We start from the raw sequence: 15,526 nt of genomic DNA on the forward strand, positions 1-15,526 counted from the left end.
TTTTGTCTTGGTATTTTTGTGGGGGTGGATGTCTGGGTTGGTTTTTTTTTTTTTTTTGCCTTCATTTTTTCCCTTTCCCCTCCGGCACTCAGCAACCCCCGCGCCTCGGCTCCGGGCGGGGAGCGCGGGCACCACCCAGCTGCAGCCCGCAGCGCTGCAGCGCGGCCGCGGCCCAGGGGCTGGGGAACGGGGGGGACACTGCCCCTGCCCCCCTGCCCCCCTGCCCCCCTGCCACCCTGCCCCCCTGACTCTGCTCCTGCCCCCCTGCCCCTGCCCCTGCCCCTGCTCCTGCTCCTGCCCCTGCCCCTTCTCCTGCCCCTGCTCCTGCCCCTGCCCCTGCCCCTGCCCCTGCCCCTGCCCCTGCCCCTGCTCCTGCCCTGCCCCTGCTCCTGCCCCTGCCCCTGCTCCTGCCCCTGCCCCTGCCCCTGCCCCTGCCCCTGCCCCTGCCCCTGACCCTGCCCCTGCCCCTGCCCCTGCCCCTGCTCCTGTCCCTGCTCCTGCCCCTGCCCCTGCTCCTGCTCCTGCCCCTGCTCCTGCCCCTGCCCCTGCCCCTGCCCCTGATCCTGCTCCTGCTCCTGCCCCTGCTCCTGTCCCTGCCCCTGCCCCTGCCCCTGCTCCTGCCCCTGCCCCTGCCCCTGCCCCTGATCCTGCTCCTGCCCCTGCCCCTGCTCCTGTCCCTGCTCCTGCCCCTGCCCCTGCTCCTGCTCCTGCCCCTGCTCCTGCCCCTGCCCCTGCCCTGCTCCTGCCCCTGCCCCTGCTCCTGCCCCTGCCCCTGCCCCTGCCCCTGCCCCTGCCCCTGCTCCTGCCCCTGCCCTGCCCCTGCCCCTGCCCCTGCCCCTGCTCCTGCCCCTGCCCCTGCCCCTGCTCCTGCCCCTGCCCCTGCTCCTGCTCCTGCTCCTGCCCTGCCCCTGCCCCTGCCCCTGCCCCTGCCCCTGCTCCTGCCCCTGCCCCTGCTCCTGCTCCTGCCCCTGCCCCTGCTCCTGCTCCTGCTCCTGCCCTGCCCCTGCCCCTGCCCCTGCCCCTGCCCCTGCTCCTGCCCCTGCCCCTGCTCCTGCTCCTGCCCCTGCCCCTGCTCCTGCTCCTGCTCCTGCCCCTGCCCCTGCCCCTGCCCCTGCCCCTGCCCCTGCTCCTGCCCTGCCCCTGCTCCTGCCCCTGCCCCTGCTCCTGCTCCTGCTCCTGCTCCTGCTCCTGCCCCTGCCCCTGCCCCTGCCCCTGCCCCTGCTCCTGCCCCTGCCCCTGCTCCTGCTCCTGCTCCTGCTCCTGCCCCTGCCCCTGCCCCTGCCCCTGCCCCTGCCCCTGCTCCTGCCCTGCCCCTGCTCCTGCCCCTGCCCCTGCTCCTGCTCCTGCTCCTGCTCCTGCTCCTGCCCCTGCCCCTGCCCCTGCCCCTGCCCCTGCCCCAGCTCCTGCCCCTGCCCCTGATCCTGCCCCTGCTCCTGCCCCTGCCCCTGCCCCTGCCCCAGCTCCTGCCCCTGCTCCTGCTCCTGCCCCTGCCCCTGCTCCTGCTCCTGCTCCTGCTCCTGCCCCTGCCCCTGCCCCTGCCCCTGCCCCTGCCCCTGCCCCAGCTCCTGCCCCTGCCCCAGCTCCTGCCCCTGCCCCTGCCCCTGCTCCTGCCCCTGCCCCTGCCCTGCCCCTGCCCCTGCCCCAGCTCCTGCCCCTGCCCCTGCCCCTGCTCCTGCTCCTGCCCCTGCTCCTGCCCCTGCTCCTGCCCCTGCCCCAGCTCCTGCCCCTGCCCCTGCTCCTGCCCCTGCCCCTGCCCTGCTCCTGCCCCTGCCCCTGCTCCTGCTCCTGCTCCTGCCCCTGCCCCTGCCCCTGCCCCTGCCCCTGCCCCTGCCCCTGCTCCTGCCCTGCCCCTGCTCCTGCCCCTGCCCCTGCTCCTGCTCCTGCTCCTGCTCCTGCTCCTGCCCCTGCCCCTGCCCCTGCCCCTGCCCCTGCCCCAGCTCCTGCCCCTGCCCCTGATCCTGCCCCTGCTCCTGCCCCTGCCCCTGCCCCTGCCCCAGCTCCTGCCCCTGCTCCTGCTCCTGCCCCTGCCCCTGCTCCTGCTCCTGCTCCTGCTCCTGCCCCTGCCCCTGCCCCTGCCCCTGCCCCTGCCCCTGCCCCAGCTCCTGCCCCTGCCCCAGCTCCTGCCCCTGCCCCTGCCCCTGCTCCTGCCCCTGCCCCTGCCCTGCCCCTGCCCCTGCCCCAGCTCCTGCCCCTGCCCCTGCCCCTGCTCCTGCTCCTGCCCCTGCTCCTGCCCCTGCTCCTGCCCCTGCCCCAGCTCCTGCCCCTGCCCCAGCTCCTGCCCCTGCCCCTGCCCCTGCCCCTGCCCCTGCTCCTGCTCCTGCCCCTGCTCCTGCCCCTGCCCCTGCCCCTGCTCCTGCCCCTGCCCCAGCTCCTGCCCCTGCCCCAGCTCCTGCCCCTGCCCCTGCCCCTGATCCTGCCCCTGCTCCTGCCCTGCCCCTGCCCCTGCCCCTGCCCCTGCCCCTGCCCCTGCTCCTGCTCCTGCCCCTGCCCCTGCCCCTGCCCCTGCCCCTGCCCTGCCCCTGTCCCTGCCCCTGCTCCTGCCCCTGCCCCAGCTCCTGCCCCTGCCCCAGCTCCTGCCCCTGCCCCTGCCCCTGCCCCTGCCCCTGCTCCTGCTCCTGCCCCTGCTCCTGCCCCTGCCCCTGCCCCTGCTCCTGCCCCTGCCCCAGCTCCTGCCCCTGCCCCAGCTCCTGCCCCTGCCCCTGCCCCTGATCCTGCCCCTGCTCCTGCCCTGCCCCTGCCCCTGCCCCTGCCCCTGCCCCTGCTCCTGCCCCTGCCCCAGCTCCTGCCCCTGCCCCTGCCCCTGATCCTGCAGTCCTCAATGAGCAGCTGCTGCTGGACTATTTTCTCTTCCTTTTCTTTCTCCCCTCGTCTCCTTCTCTCTTCCTTGTCTTTTCCTTTGCTCCTTCGCTCTTCTCTTTGCCCTTCCCTTTCTGCCCCCCCCTTTGCCCCCCCCCCCGGGATTTCCTTCTCTTTGGGTGTTTTAGTGATGTGAAATGACACTCGCTGCCTTTTGCCGCGCGCCGGGGCAGGTGGCTGGGATGGAGGCGCTGCCCCCCCCCCCCCGGGGACCCCCTGCTTTGGGGAGACCACCGCTGCCCTCGCAGGCCCCCCCCTCGCCCGGCCGGGCTTTAACCCCAGCTCCTGGGGGGGCTGCAGACAAGCGTGGTTAAGGGGGCACGAGGGGAAACTCAGCTTTTCTTTTTTGGGTGGTGGCGGGGGGGAATTTGCAAGAAAAGTTGCTGCCTTGCGCCCCTCAGCGCCCCCCCCCGAGCTGCCCCCTCCCGCGCCAGCCCCCGGGCCCAGCTGGACAACAACACTAGTAATTAAAAAAAAAAAAAAGACCAAATTTTTATTTTTCTAGTGGGTCTGACACATCCAGGCCTGCTGCGAGGGGCAGGTGCCCAAAGCTGCCCCGGCCCCCGCGAATGGGTGCGGGGTGGGGGGCAGCGGGGGTCCCGGCGGCTCCGGCCCCAGCCCGCGCCCCTCGCCGTGCCCGGCGCTGGTCCCATCCCTGCGAGGGGAGTATTGAAAAAAAATACGACTTTTGAAATATTTTATTTAAAAAATAAAAACACACAAAGGAGAAAAAAAAAAAAAACAAGAGAGAAAAAAAGAAAAAAAAAGGAAAAAAAAAAACAACCTCTTTGTGCAGTTTGGCTTAGTGCAAATGGGCGCGTTCCTGCAGGCACTTCCCGGAGCGCCGCCCCGGCCGGAGCGGCTCTCCGCGGGTACAAAAAATAGAGAGAACGACACGATACAAAGAGTAAAAACCCCCTCTGGGGTTGGGGGGGGGTGAGGCGCCCCCCCCCCCCCCGGCGCCCCGGACGCCTGGGCCCCGCGCCGGAGGACGAGCGCCGGACGCAGCTTATTTGAGCGAGGGGCAGCCCGGGGGGCGGTTGGGGGGGGGGGGGGCCGGGGCCGTCCGCCACCCCCGGCCCCACGGTTGGGGTGGGTGGGGGGGGCGCCTCCTCCGGCCCCGGCGGGCGCCCCGGCCGAGAGGGGCCGTAGTGCCGGAAAGGGAGGGTGGAGAGAAAGAGTTAGCTTATTTTTTAAAAGTGGAAAGTTGGGGGGGGGGGGGACAAAAAAAGGGGAGTTGGTGGGGGGGGGGGGGCGTCTGTGTGCATAAAGCTTCCCGGCGGCCGGCTCGGCCCGGGGACCGGCTGCGGCCCGGCAGCCCCCTCGCCCCCCACGGCGCGCCCCGGGGCTCGTCCCGCCGCGCGGCGCCCGGGCACCGTTTCCTGAGTCCGGCGCGGGGCCGGGGAGCAGCCGGGGCGGGGGGGCCGGGGAGGAGGAGGTGGGGGGGGGGGGGGCGCGAAGGCACCTGAAGTGCAAAATGTGCAAGAAGGAGGCCGAGCCGGGGGCCGGGCCGGGCGGCGGGGCGCCGGCGGGCCTCAGTCGACGAAGCGCTGGCAGGCCTTCTTCCACCGGCAGGCCGTGCACCACATGTCGCGGTTCTCCATGCCGTACACCTTGCGGCACTTCTTGGCGTCCCCGCGGGGCTTCCTGGGGGGGGGGGGGGGGACACGACGGCACAAGGGTCGGGATCGGGACGCCAGCGGGGTCGGGGGGGTGAGGAAGGGGGGGTCCAGCCCGGCTGGGGCTGGGGCTCACCTGGCGGCGGCGGGCGGCTTGGGCAGCGCCGGGGCCGTCACCGCGGGCGTCTTCGCCGCCGGCGGCACCTGCGGCCGCTTCTCCCCGACGGCGACGGGCCGGAGCGGAGCCGGGCAGCCCTGCGGGACAGCGGATGCGGCCCCCCGCCAAACCCCGCCGTGAGCCCGGTGCCGGCACGGGGAGGGACCCCCGGCGCCGGCCCCCCCGGGGCGCGACGGCTCACCTGGTACGCGTGGTCGGTGTGGACGTGGCACAGGCTGGTGGGCGCCGACTGGCTCAGCTGGGGCGGCCGGGCCAGCTCGGGGCTGGCCAGGGCCGGCGCGGGGCCCGGCGCCTCCAGCACGGGGAAGGCCGGGGGCACCGAGGAGGTGGGGGACACGGGCGTCAGGCTGGAGAGCCCGTCCGTCAGCGAGTCCACGTTGACGTCCAGCTCCGTGTAGTAGAAGTCCTCCTCGCCGTCGCTCTGCTCGAGGTCGGCTTTCCGCCTGCGGGACGCAGCGGGGGGTCTGGCGCTTGCCACCGGCGGGGAGGACGCGGGGACGGGGACGGCCTCGCCACAGCCCCCGGCGCCCTCCAGCCCCACTGCGCGCCCGCACACGAGCTTCTCCCGGAGACGCGTGAAAGGCGCTAAAGGATCAGCCCCGGTGCCAAACGGGCGTCGGGGCCGCCGGGCATAGCGGCCGGGGAGCCGGAGCCAGCCAGCCCGCGGGGAGCCCCGCGCTTACCCAAGGTGCACGGTCCGGATGTGCTTCTGCATCCCTGAGGAGCTGCTGAGGACCTTGCCGCAGCTCTTCCACAAGCACTTGAACATCACCTTGGTGGAGTTCTGCACAGGAGAGGAGTCAGGCCGGCAGCCCCCGGCAGCCTTGTCCCCATCCCCATCTTCATCCCTAGCCCCTTCCCCTTCCCCATCTCAATCCCTGTTCCTGTCCCCATTCCCAACCTTGTCCCCGTCCCCATCCCAACTCTCACACCTGCCCCCAACCCCATTCCCTCCCTATCCTCATCCCAACCCTCATCCCTGTTCCCATCCCATTTCCCATCCCCTATCCAAACAGTCCTCATCCTTGTCCCCATCCCAACCCCATCCCCATCTCCAACTCAACCCGTCCCCGTCCCCATCCCATCCCTATCCCAGTTCCTGTCCCCATTCCCACCCCAGCTCTATCCCCATCCCCATGCTGTCCCCATCCCCAATCATCCCCAACCCAGTTCCCATCCCTATCGTCCCCATCCCGTCCCCAGCCCAACCCCATTCCAGTTGCCGTCCCCATCCCCACCCCATCCCAACCCCATCCCCGTCCCAACCCCATCCCCATCTCAACCCTGTCCCCAGCCCAACCCCATTCCAGTTGCCATCCCTGTCCCAACCCCATCCCCGTCCCAACCCCATCCCCATCTCAACCCCATCCCCATCCCAACCCCGTCCCCAGCCCAACCCCATTCCAGTTGCCATCCCCGTCCCAACCCCATCCCCATCCCAACCCCGTCCCCATCTCAACCCTGTTCCCAGCCCAACCCCATTCCAGTTGCCATCCCCGTCCCAACCCCATCCCCATCCCAACCCCGTCCCCAGCCCAACCCCATTCCAGTTGCCATCCCCGTCCCAACCCCATCCCCATCCCAACCCCGTCCCCATCTCAACCCTGTCCCCAGCCCAACCCCATTCCAGTTGCCATCCCCGTCTCAACCCCATCCCCATCCCAACCCCGTCCCCATCTCAACCCTGTCCCCAGCCCAACCCCATTCCAGTTGCCGTCCCCATCCCCACCCCATCTCAACCCCGTCCCCAGCCCAACCCCATTCCAGTTGCCATCCCCGTCCCAACCCCATCCCCATCCCAACCCCGTCCCCATCTCAACCCTGTTCCCAGCCTAACCCCATTCCAGTTGCCATCCCCGTCCCAACCCCATCCCCATCTCAACCCCGTCCCCAGCCCAACCCCATTCCAGTTGCCATCCCCGTCCCAACCCCATCCCCATCCTCTCCAGCCAGGCCCCAGCTCACCTTCCTCTTCCGGGGAATAGGGTCCCCGAAGACGAAGTGGGTGCCGTCGGGCTCCTCGCCGGGTGGCGGGGCGGGCAGGAGGCCGCGGCAGGTGGTGGCGGCGGGCAGCGGGGGCGACGGGGTGGAGGGGCTGGAGCGGTCGCTGGCCGGGTCCCAGCTCCAGTCACCGCTCGTGTTGCTGCTGCTGCTGCAGCTGGAGGACATGGCGGGCGCCTCCTTCCAGGCCTCGCCGCCGGGCTCTGCCGCGCGGGACAGCGGCGGGTCAGCGCCGGGGCCGTGCCGCTGCCACCGTGCCGGGGACCGCCGCCGCCACCGCGGGGCCTTACCTGCACCGGGGGGGCCCGGCGGGGGGCCCAGCACCAGCGGGCTGCTGGAGAGGCTGGTGAGCACCGCCGCCGCCATCACCTCGTCCAGGCCCGCCTGGCCCGAGAGCTTCCTGCGAGGGGGGACGGCGGTCAGGGGGGCCGCGCTAGGCTGCCGGGGAGGAAGGCTTCTCCTCCTCCTCCTCCTTGCTGCCCATCAGACTACGCAGCCAGAGGAGGAAGGCTTCTCCTCCTCCTCCTTGCTGCCCACTGGGCTAAGCTATGAGGGGAGGAAGGCTTCTCCTCCTCCTCCTCCTCGCTGCCTGCCGCGCTACGCTGCCAGAGGAGGAAGGCTTCTCCTCCTCCTCACTGCCCACCGGACTACGCTGCCAGAGGAGGAAGGCTTCTCCTCCTCCTCCTCCTTGCTGCCCACTGGGCTATGCTATGAGGGGAGGAAGGTTTCTCCTCCTCCTCCTCCTCGCTGCCCACCGGACTACGCTGCCAGAGGAGGAAGGCTTCTCCTCCTCGCTGCCCACTGGGCTATGCTATGAGGGGAGGGAGGCTTCTCCTCCTCCTCCTGCTCCTTGCTGCCCACCGGACTACGCTGCCAGAGGAGGAAGGCTTCTCCTCCTCCTCCTCGCTGCCCAGGCGGCAGCAGCGGCACAGGGTGCTTTAGGTGCCGGTGGCGTTGGGTCCAGGCTGGCGCAGGGCGCTGTGGGGTTCAGTGCCACCCCCCCCACACACATTTTGGGTTGGGATCAGCTGTTTTGGGGAGGCCCGGGGCCACCTCTGCCTCTCCGGCCCGAAACGGCTGCTCCCCTCCCTCCCTGCTGCTTCTTGCCGTTATTTAAGTGAATAATTTGGAAAAAATTAATGTTTGTCGTTAAAGTGGGGTCCCCCCGAGGCAGGGCCACCGCCGGGCAGCCTGCGCGCGGGGCCGCTCCGCCGAGGAAGAGCCGGGGGAGGAAGAGCATGGCCCTGGCCGGCCCCTTCCTCCCGCTCCGCTCTCGCCACCGTCGCCCCCGGCCAAGGCTGACGGCGCCCGCGTCGGGACGGAAACGCCGAGCAGCGGCGCCGGGCCGGGAGCTTCCCGCGGCGCGGGGCAGCAGGGGCCGCCAGCCCCCCGCACCCGGGCGAGCCGGCTGCCAAGCACGCGCACGCGCTCGACCGCTGCCGTTGGCGGGGGACGGGTTTGCACCGAGCCCCCGCGGGCGACGCGGACCCCTGGGCCCCGCGGGCAGACGCAAGCGGGGCTGGGGCCGGAGGGCGACTCGCGCCCGGGAGCATCCCTCCTCGCTCCGGGGCGACAGGCGCCGTCCAGCCCAGCGCGCCGGCACCGTCGGAGGAGGAAGAGGAGGAGACGGCCCCGCGCCACCTCCCCGCGGCCGCAGCAGCGTGCAGCCCGCCCCGCGCCCCGGGGCGCCGCGCAGAGCCGGCTGCCAAACGGCGGCCGCGGGACCGGGCTGCCAAACCACGGCTGGGCGGGCAGGAGCAGCCGGGCGGGCAGCCGGCCAAGCGCCGCTCGCTGTTTACGGCTCGAGCGAGCCCTACGCGGACGCCTCGGCCCCGGGCCGGGGGCTGCCGCGCCGGGAGCCCCGGCACCGGCACGTGCATCCTGCCGCCGGGCGCCCGCGAAACGCGGCTTTGCTCTGCTCAGGCTAAACAACTTCCTGAAGTGGGGAAAAAAAAAAAAAAAAAAAAGAAAAAGAGAGAGACAGAGACAGAGAGGTCAGGAGCAGCAGAAGCCATTTTGCAAGCGTGTCCCAAACCTCCGGCCCGCAAGCGCCGTCTCCGCTTCTCCAGGAAGGAAACGCGCCTGGCACGCGCCCGAGCGCCGCGGCCCCTCCGGCAGCGCGCGGCACCGGGGGCCGGCCGGGAGCCCGCACGCAGCCGGCGGCGCTTCCCACGGCCCCGGCGCTCGCCGGCCGCCGCGGGTTAAGGGGAAGGCGCCGGGCCGCAGCGCCCGTCCCGCTCCCAGCGCCCCGAGCCGGGACGCGCACCGGCGAGCGGCGGATCCAGGGCAGCGCCGGGGGCCGAGCTCGAGGGCGAGCGTGGCGCGGGGCCGCAGGCGGCACGCCTCCGCGGCTCGGCCCGCCGGCGGGGATTTCTCGGTACCTGGCTTTCTTGGGAGGGCTGCGGCGCTCGAGAGGGGTCTCGAAGCCGGAGCCGCTTGCGCAAGCGGAAAGCTACGCCAAGGGCCAAAAAAATGTGAATTTGCCAGGGAGGAGGCTCTTCACCTTCCTCCTCCGCGTGGCCAGGCTGCCGGCCGAAAGGATACGCCAGGCCTCTGCACCGCCACAGGTTTTATTAAAAAAGAGAATAAACAAGCGAATTAAAAAAAGAAACAGCCTAAGCAAACAAGGCTCTTCCAAGGCGCTTGGTGCAAAACGAGCGCTCTGATTTCATCAGCCCAACTAAGGGCAGAGCAACGCGGCCATCGAGCCGGGGTCACCCGAAGCGGCGCCGCACGGAGCCCAGCCGGCGGGCGGCGCGGAGGCACCCGCGCGCCCAGCGCCGGCCGCGGCCCCCGCGTCCGCTCGCGGCTCCTCGCCGCCCGCCGCGACCCCGTCCCGATTTCGCAAGAGCCGGGGCGCGAGCCGGCGGGAGGCAGGACCGTGCGCTCCGGCGCCGGCCCGTCCCCGGGAACGTCACCCGCCGCGGGACCGCGGCGCTCGAGGCCGCTGTTAAGGCAGCGCGGCGGCGGCGGCGGGTTCCCACCCAGAGGCAGTCCCGCGCGTCCTCCTTAAACCTCGCCGCGGCCGCTCTCAGCCTCTTGCTTCCTTCCCCGGGGCCGGGCGCAGGGGCGGAAAAAAGCCCCTTGTTTTTCGGGGGGGGGGGGGGAAGGCCTGCAAAAGCAGGCCGCTGGGGTGGTGGGGGGGGGTTTGCCCGCCGGCGCTGGGCCCCGCTGGCCGCCGCGCCGGTCTCCCCCTCGCCCAGCACCACCGTTTCCTGGGCTGGTCTCGGCGCCTGGAAGCCGCTTCGCCACCCGCCGGCTCCGGAGACGCTCGCCGGCCCCCCCGGACCGCGGCGCCGGCTCCGGTTACGCCCACCCAGCGCCCGCGCGCCGAGAAACCCCTGCGCCTCCGGCTTTTCCCTCCAGCGGGGGAGAGAAGCAAACCGGCCGCTCGCCAGCCGCCCAGAGCGGCGAGGGGACGCGGGAGCCGGCGCCAGGCCTCGAGCATCCGCCGCGGGGGGCTCGCGCGGCGCCAAGCGGCCGGGGCAGCTCCGGCAGGGCGGCTCGCGTAGCGTTGCTGGTCGCGGCCGGAGAGCCCGGCGCTCCAGACAAGTGTCCAAAGTCCTCCTCTTTCACCCAGAAAAGGGAAAAAAACCACCACCAACAACAAAAAGTGCATTAATCCAAGGAGGGCGAGACAGGAAAGGAGGAGGGATCCCAGCCGCCTGCGGCGCTGCTAAGCCCCGCGCCGCCACGCGCCCAGCGCGCGGGACGCCCCGCCGGCAGCCGGGGATCCCCGCGAGGCGACGCCGCCGCGACCGCCGGCGGGGCAGCCCCGCGGAGGCCGGGCGCGCGGCCGCCTCCGGCCAGGGTTATTTTTATCCCGGGGCTCCCGAGCACGGAGCGCGGCGGAGCAGGGCGGCACGTCAGGCCGCCGCGTGCCAGCCAGCGGAGCGGAGCCGGGCGGCCCCTGCGCGAGACCACGCGCCGCGCCGGGCTCGTGTTTCCCGGCGGAGAGCAGCTGCCGTCGGCACGCAGCGCAGCGGGAGCCGCGCCAGGGCCGGCGGAGCCCGGGGGCGAGCGCGGCGGGGCGGCTCCGTCCGAGGCAGCCGCGAGCCGTCGCCCTCGGCCAGCCCGCGAGAGCCGCGTGCCCGGCTCGAAGCCGGTGGCACAAGCGCCGGCCGCCGAGCGGTTCGGCACGCGGCGCCGGGAGAGCGGAGAGAGGAGCGCGGCGAGCTCCGGAGCAGCCGTGCCCCCGCTTCCGCGAGGGGGTGACGGAGGGACGCTGTCCCCACCCTCCATCCCGGGGCGAGGCGAAGCCCCCGCCACGGTCCTACCTCTGCCGGGGCACGGGGATGTAAGCCGAGTGCAGCGCCAGGCACTGCTCCAAGCCGGCGTCCAGCACCCGCAGCATCGCCTCGTGGTCGGCGGCCGCCAGGCACCCCAGCGCCGCGGCGGGCAGGCGCGGCAGCTCCTCCGCCGTCCGGCCGTCCGTCCCGTTGAGCACCAGCGGGTCGGTCAGGCGCCGCAGCCACCCGTCGGCGGCCTCGGCCAGCAGCCCCTGGCCGTTGCAGGGGAGAGGGCTCTGCGGGAGAGAGGGAGCAGGCGGCGGTCAGCGGGGCGCAGGGCACAGCGCTTCGGTCCACGGCTTGCGGCCAGCCCCAGCTCCCTCCCTTGCCCGCTCTGAGCGGCCCCACGACCCCGAACAGCCCCACGCGCACCCCAAAACCTGCCCTGCCGCATGGCACCGGGTGGGCTCGGGGTCACCCCGCTCCCCGCGACGCCTCCAACCGCCACGGCCGCAGCTGGCTGATTTTTCGCGCTCGCTAGCAAACGTCGCCGGCGGCCAGCACGCAGCCGGGCCGCCCGGCAGCACGGCCAGGCGTGGGGCGGCTCAGCTTTATTTCCCGCAGACACGGCGGGTGCAGACACAGCCACCTTCGCGCCGAAGCCCCCGACCCCGCGAGTGTCACCAAAGAGCTCGTTTGGTCCATAGCACTAACGAGCATTCGCAGGGCCACTTCTAGGGCTGCTCCCCGGTTGCTGCAGGTGCGCGGCACCTCCGGGCTCACCTGCATCCAGCTCCTTGGGGCGGCCGGAGCTCGGCATCGAGCTGGCCACCCGCTCCCCTTCCCCGGCGCTGAGCCCCGACGCGCTTCGGCGCAGCCCTCGCCAGCCAGGCCGCGGGCAAGGCCAGCAGAAGTGGCCGGGCAGCGGCAGCAGAGCGTCTCGCCGACGGCAAAATAACCGCCCCGAGCCCAAAAGCTGCTGGTCCCCGAGCACCCGCAGGAGCACTCTTCCTCCTCCTCCTCCTCCCGGGCATGCCAGCGCCGGGCTGGATTCGCCTCGGGCCCGGGCACCTTCAAACGCCAGCAGCAGCGGGAGTCGGGAACTCGAGGAGCAGCGGCCGAGCGCGCGCGGAGCTGCCGCTCGCGGCCCTGGGGTGCACCGGGCGCCGAGAGGGGGCAGCGCCCGAGCCCCGGAGCGGGGCGTTGGGCCCAAAAGGCGCTGGGGGAAGTTTAGCCGGGCTCCCAGCGCTGCCCCGTTGTCGGCACGCGGGGTGCAGCCCCGGCTGGGAGGAGACGAGCAGCGAGCGCAGAGCAGGGAGCAGGTCTGGCACCCGCTGCGGGGCCGCTGGCAGCCTGCCAGGGCCCCGCGGATCCCCCTCCGGCCCGATCCCGCAGGGCTGCACCCGGGACCCAGCCAGGGTCTCCTGTGACCTGTGCAGAGCAGGAGCAGCCTGGCAACTTCCTGCAGGGCAGCTCTGAGCAGCCGCGTCTGTTGGCCACGTGCCAGCACTGAGTGGATCCCTCCTGGGCAGATCCCAGACAGATCACGTAGGGTGGTGGCTGGATCCGGCAGGAATCTCCCTAGCACCCTGCAGAGGGGAGCAGACTCGGCACCCGGCTGAATGGGTGCTGCAAGGTGGCAGCACCCAGTGGCTCCCTCTGTGGGCAGATCCCCCAGGGCTGCGCCCAGGATCCAGCAGGATCCCACTAGAGCTTTGCAGAGCAGGGAACAGACTTGGCACCTTCCTGCTGGGCTAGCTGGAGACGACAGCACCCACTGGCCGAGGGCCAGCACCAAGTGGATCCCTCCGCAGGCAGCTTCTAGGAGATGCCCTAGGGCTGGGCTGAGATCCAGCAGGGATCTCCCAGGAGATCTGCAGAGTGGGGAGCAGACCTTCCAGCAAGGCTGCTCTGAGCCAGCAGTGCTCCCTGGCCGAGCATCATCACCAAGTGGATCCCTCTCCAAGCAGATCCTGGGCAGATCACCCAGGGCTTGCATCCAGCAGGGATCTCCCTCGAGCTCTGCAAAGCGAGGAGCAGCCTTGGCACGTCTCTTTAGACTGCTCCAAGACAGCCGTGTCTGTTGGCTGACTGTCAGCATCAGGCGGGATCCCCCTCCAGGTAGATTCTTGGGAGATTGTCCAGAGCTGGGATCCAGCAGGGATCCCCCCACAGCTCTGCAGAGCAGAGAGCAGACTGGCCTGCTCCAAGGAATCAGTGTCTGCTGGCCAAGCATCAGCACTGAATGGATCCCTCTCCAGGCAGATCCCAAGCAGATTCCCCAGAGTTGGGCTGGGACCCAGCAAGGATCCCCTAAGCTTTGCAGAACAGAAAGACTGCATTGCTCTGAGACAGCAGCACTTGCTCCCCATGTGTCAGCTCTAAGCAGATCCCCCTCCAGGCAGACCCAAGGCAGATCTCCCAGAGCTGGGCTGGGATCCAGCAAGGATCCCCTTAGAGCTTTGCAGAGCCAAGATCAGACTAGGGTGCTCGGAGACAGCAGTGTCCGCTGGCTGGCCGGATCCCTCTCCAAGCAGATCCCCGAGGGCTGGGATCGAGCAGGCATTGACCAAGAGCTGTGCAGAGTCGGGAGCAGACTGGACTGCTCCAAAGGCAGCGCCTGCTGGCTGAGTGTCGTCTCCGAGCAGATCCTCCTGCAGCAATATCCCAAGCAGATCCCCAGGGCTGAGCCGGGAACCAGCAGGGATCCCCCTAAAGTCCTGTAGAACGGAGGGCAGCCTGGGCTGCTCTGAGCCAGCGGGGCTCGCTGCCCAGGGGTCAGCTCTAAGCGGATCCCTCTCCAGGCAGATCCCGAGCAGATCCCCCAGGGCTGGGCTGGGAGCCAGCAGGGATCCTTGGCAGCACTGTGCAGAGCCGAGAGCAAAGCGGGCTGCTCCGAGCCAGCAGTGCCTGCCACCTGCCTGCCTGCCTGCCAGCACCGAGCAGATCCCAAGCAGATCCCGAGCAGATCCCGAGCAGATCCCCCAGGGCTGGGCTGGGAGCCAGCAGGGATCCTTGGCAGCACTGTGCAGAGCCGAGAGCAAACCGGGCTGCTCCGAGCCAGCAGTGCCTGCCACCTGCCTGCCTGCCAGCACCGAGCAGATCCCAAGCAGATCCCAAGCAGATCCCGAGCAGATCCCCCAGGGCTGGGCTGGGAGCCAGCAGGGATCCTTGGCAGCACTGTGCAGAGCCGAGAGCAAAGCGGGCTGCTCCGAGCCAGCAGTGCCTGCTGCCTGCCTGCCTGCCAGCACCGAGCAGATCCCAAGCAGATCCCGAGCAGATCCCCCAGGGCTGGGCTGGGAGCCAGCAGGGATCCTTGGCAGCACTGTGCAGAGCCGAGAGCAAACCGGGCTGCTCTGAGCCAGCAGTGCCTGCCGCCTGCCTGCCTGCCAGCACCGAGCAGATCCCAAGCAGATCCCGAGCAGATCCCGAGCAGATCCCCCAGGGCTGGGCTGGGAGCCAGCAGGGATCCTTGGCAGCACTGTGCAGAGCCGAGAGCAAAGCGGGCTGCTCCGAGCCAGCAGTGCCTGCCGCCTGCCAGCACCGAGCAGATCCCGAGCAGATCCCGAGCAGATCCCCAGGGCTGAGCTGGGACGCAGCAAGGATCCCCCCCCCCCCCCCCGCCCCGAGCGGAAAGCGGCTCGGGTTGCTCGGAGCCGGCAGGGCCCGCTGCCCAGGCGTCAGCAGCGACCGGATCCCCTTCCTCCGGGCAGATCGCAGGCTGGGATCCAGCAGGGATCCTGCCAGCCCACGGGCCCAACAGGCAGGCGGAGAGGGGGTCGCTACGAGCCCTGCAGCCGCTCGGCGGCCCACGTGCCCAGCCAACCCCCCCCCCCCCAAAGCAGATCCCGCCGGGATCCCGGAACCCAGTGACGCCGCCGGCACTTCCAGCCAACCGATCCCTCGAGCCGATCCCTTGGCGGGGCGGGGCGGACCGGAGCCCTCCCCACACCCCCCCCCGCCGCACGCCCCTCCCGGCCCGGCGCGCCCCAAACCCGCACCGGCGAGGCCCGGGGGGGCGGGGGGAAGAGGACGGGGAGGGGAGGGGGGGGGCGGCGGCGGGGCGGGGGGGGGGCGGCCGCCCCCCCCCCCCGCCCCGCCGCCGCCCCCCCCCTCCCCTCCCCGTCGCCGCTTCCCTGCAAAGTTTCGTCCCCGCACTTGCCCCGCGAGGCGCCATCTTAGCGGCGGGGAAACTTTCCGGCGGGCCTCGGCCGGCGTCGCTGTCAGCTGTCACCGGGCCTCCTTCTCCCCCCACCCCTCCTCCAAAACGCCCGCCCGCCGCCGGTGCTCCGGTACCTTCGGGGCGTCGCGGGCGCCCCCCGGCTCGGCGGCGGCCGGCGGCGGTGGGTCCTGGCGGCGCCGCGCGTCTTCCACCAGCACCGTGTAGACGGCGTTGGCGCCCGGCTTACCGGCGGGTAGTGCGCCGCCAACGCCGCCGCCCCGCCCCGCCGGGCCGCACTCGGGGCAGCCGGTGAGACCGGGTGGCGGTGAGCCCTGGCGGTGCGCCGGTGCGGCGCGCTTGGGTAGGCGTTTGGGCTCCATGCGGGGCGGCGGCGGCGGCGGGCGGGGGCCGGGGGCCGGGGCCCGGCTGTGGGCTGCGCTGCGCCGCGCTGCCCGGTGTCGGCGGCGCGGACCACGCCCCC

At 71.6% G+C, this 15,526-nt stretch overlaps 1 protein-coding gene across 2 annotated transcripts; it reads right to left on the bottom strand.

Moving 5' to 3' along the window:
- Window positions 1-3,348: 3,348 nt before the first annotated feature.
- Window positions 3,349-15,455, bottom strand: SLC2A4RG (SLC2A4 regulator). 2 transcript variants are annotated; one of them, XR_011135365.1, is made up of 9 exons: window positions 15,180-15,455; window positions 10,932-11,179; window positions 6,945-7,054; window positions 6,619-6,857; window positions 5,337-5,437; window positions 4,835-5,096; window positions 4,612-4,730; window positions 3,641-4,503; window positions 3,349-3,511 (listed from the first exon to the last, which is right to left on the bottom strand). XR_011135365.1 is itself a non-coding variant. In XM_068912815.1 (8 exons), the coding sequence occupies exons 1-8, from the start codon at window positions 15,423-15,425 to the stop codon at window positions 4,392-4,394; spliced, it is 1,437 nt and encodes a 478-aa protein (XP_068768916.1). In that variant the 5' UTR covers window positions 15,426-15,455; the 3' UTR covers window positions 3,349-4,391. The 2 variants fall into 2 exon arrangements, 1 of the variants encoding a protein (XP_068768916.1); XM_068912815.1 differs by having other exon boundaries at window positions 3,349-4,503.
- Window positions 15,456-15,526: the final 71 nt, after the last annotated feature.

The sequence above is a fragment of the Struthio camelus genome, chromosome 18 (genome assembly GCF_040807025.1).
Source record: "Struthio camelus isolate bStrCam1 chromosome 18, bStrCam1.hap1, whole genome shotgun sequence".
In the NCBI taxonomy this organism is placed as follows: Eukaryota; Metazoa; Chordata; class Aves; order Struthioniformes; family Struthionidae; genus Struthio; species Struthio camelus.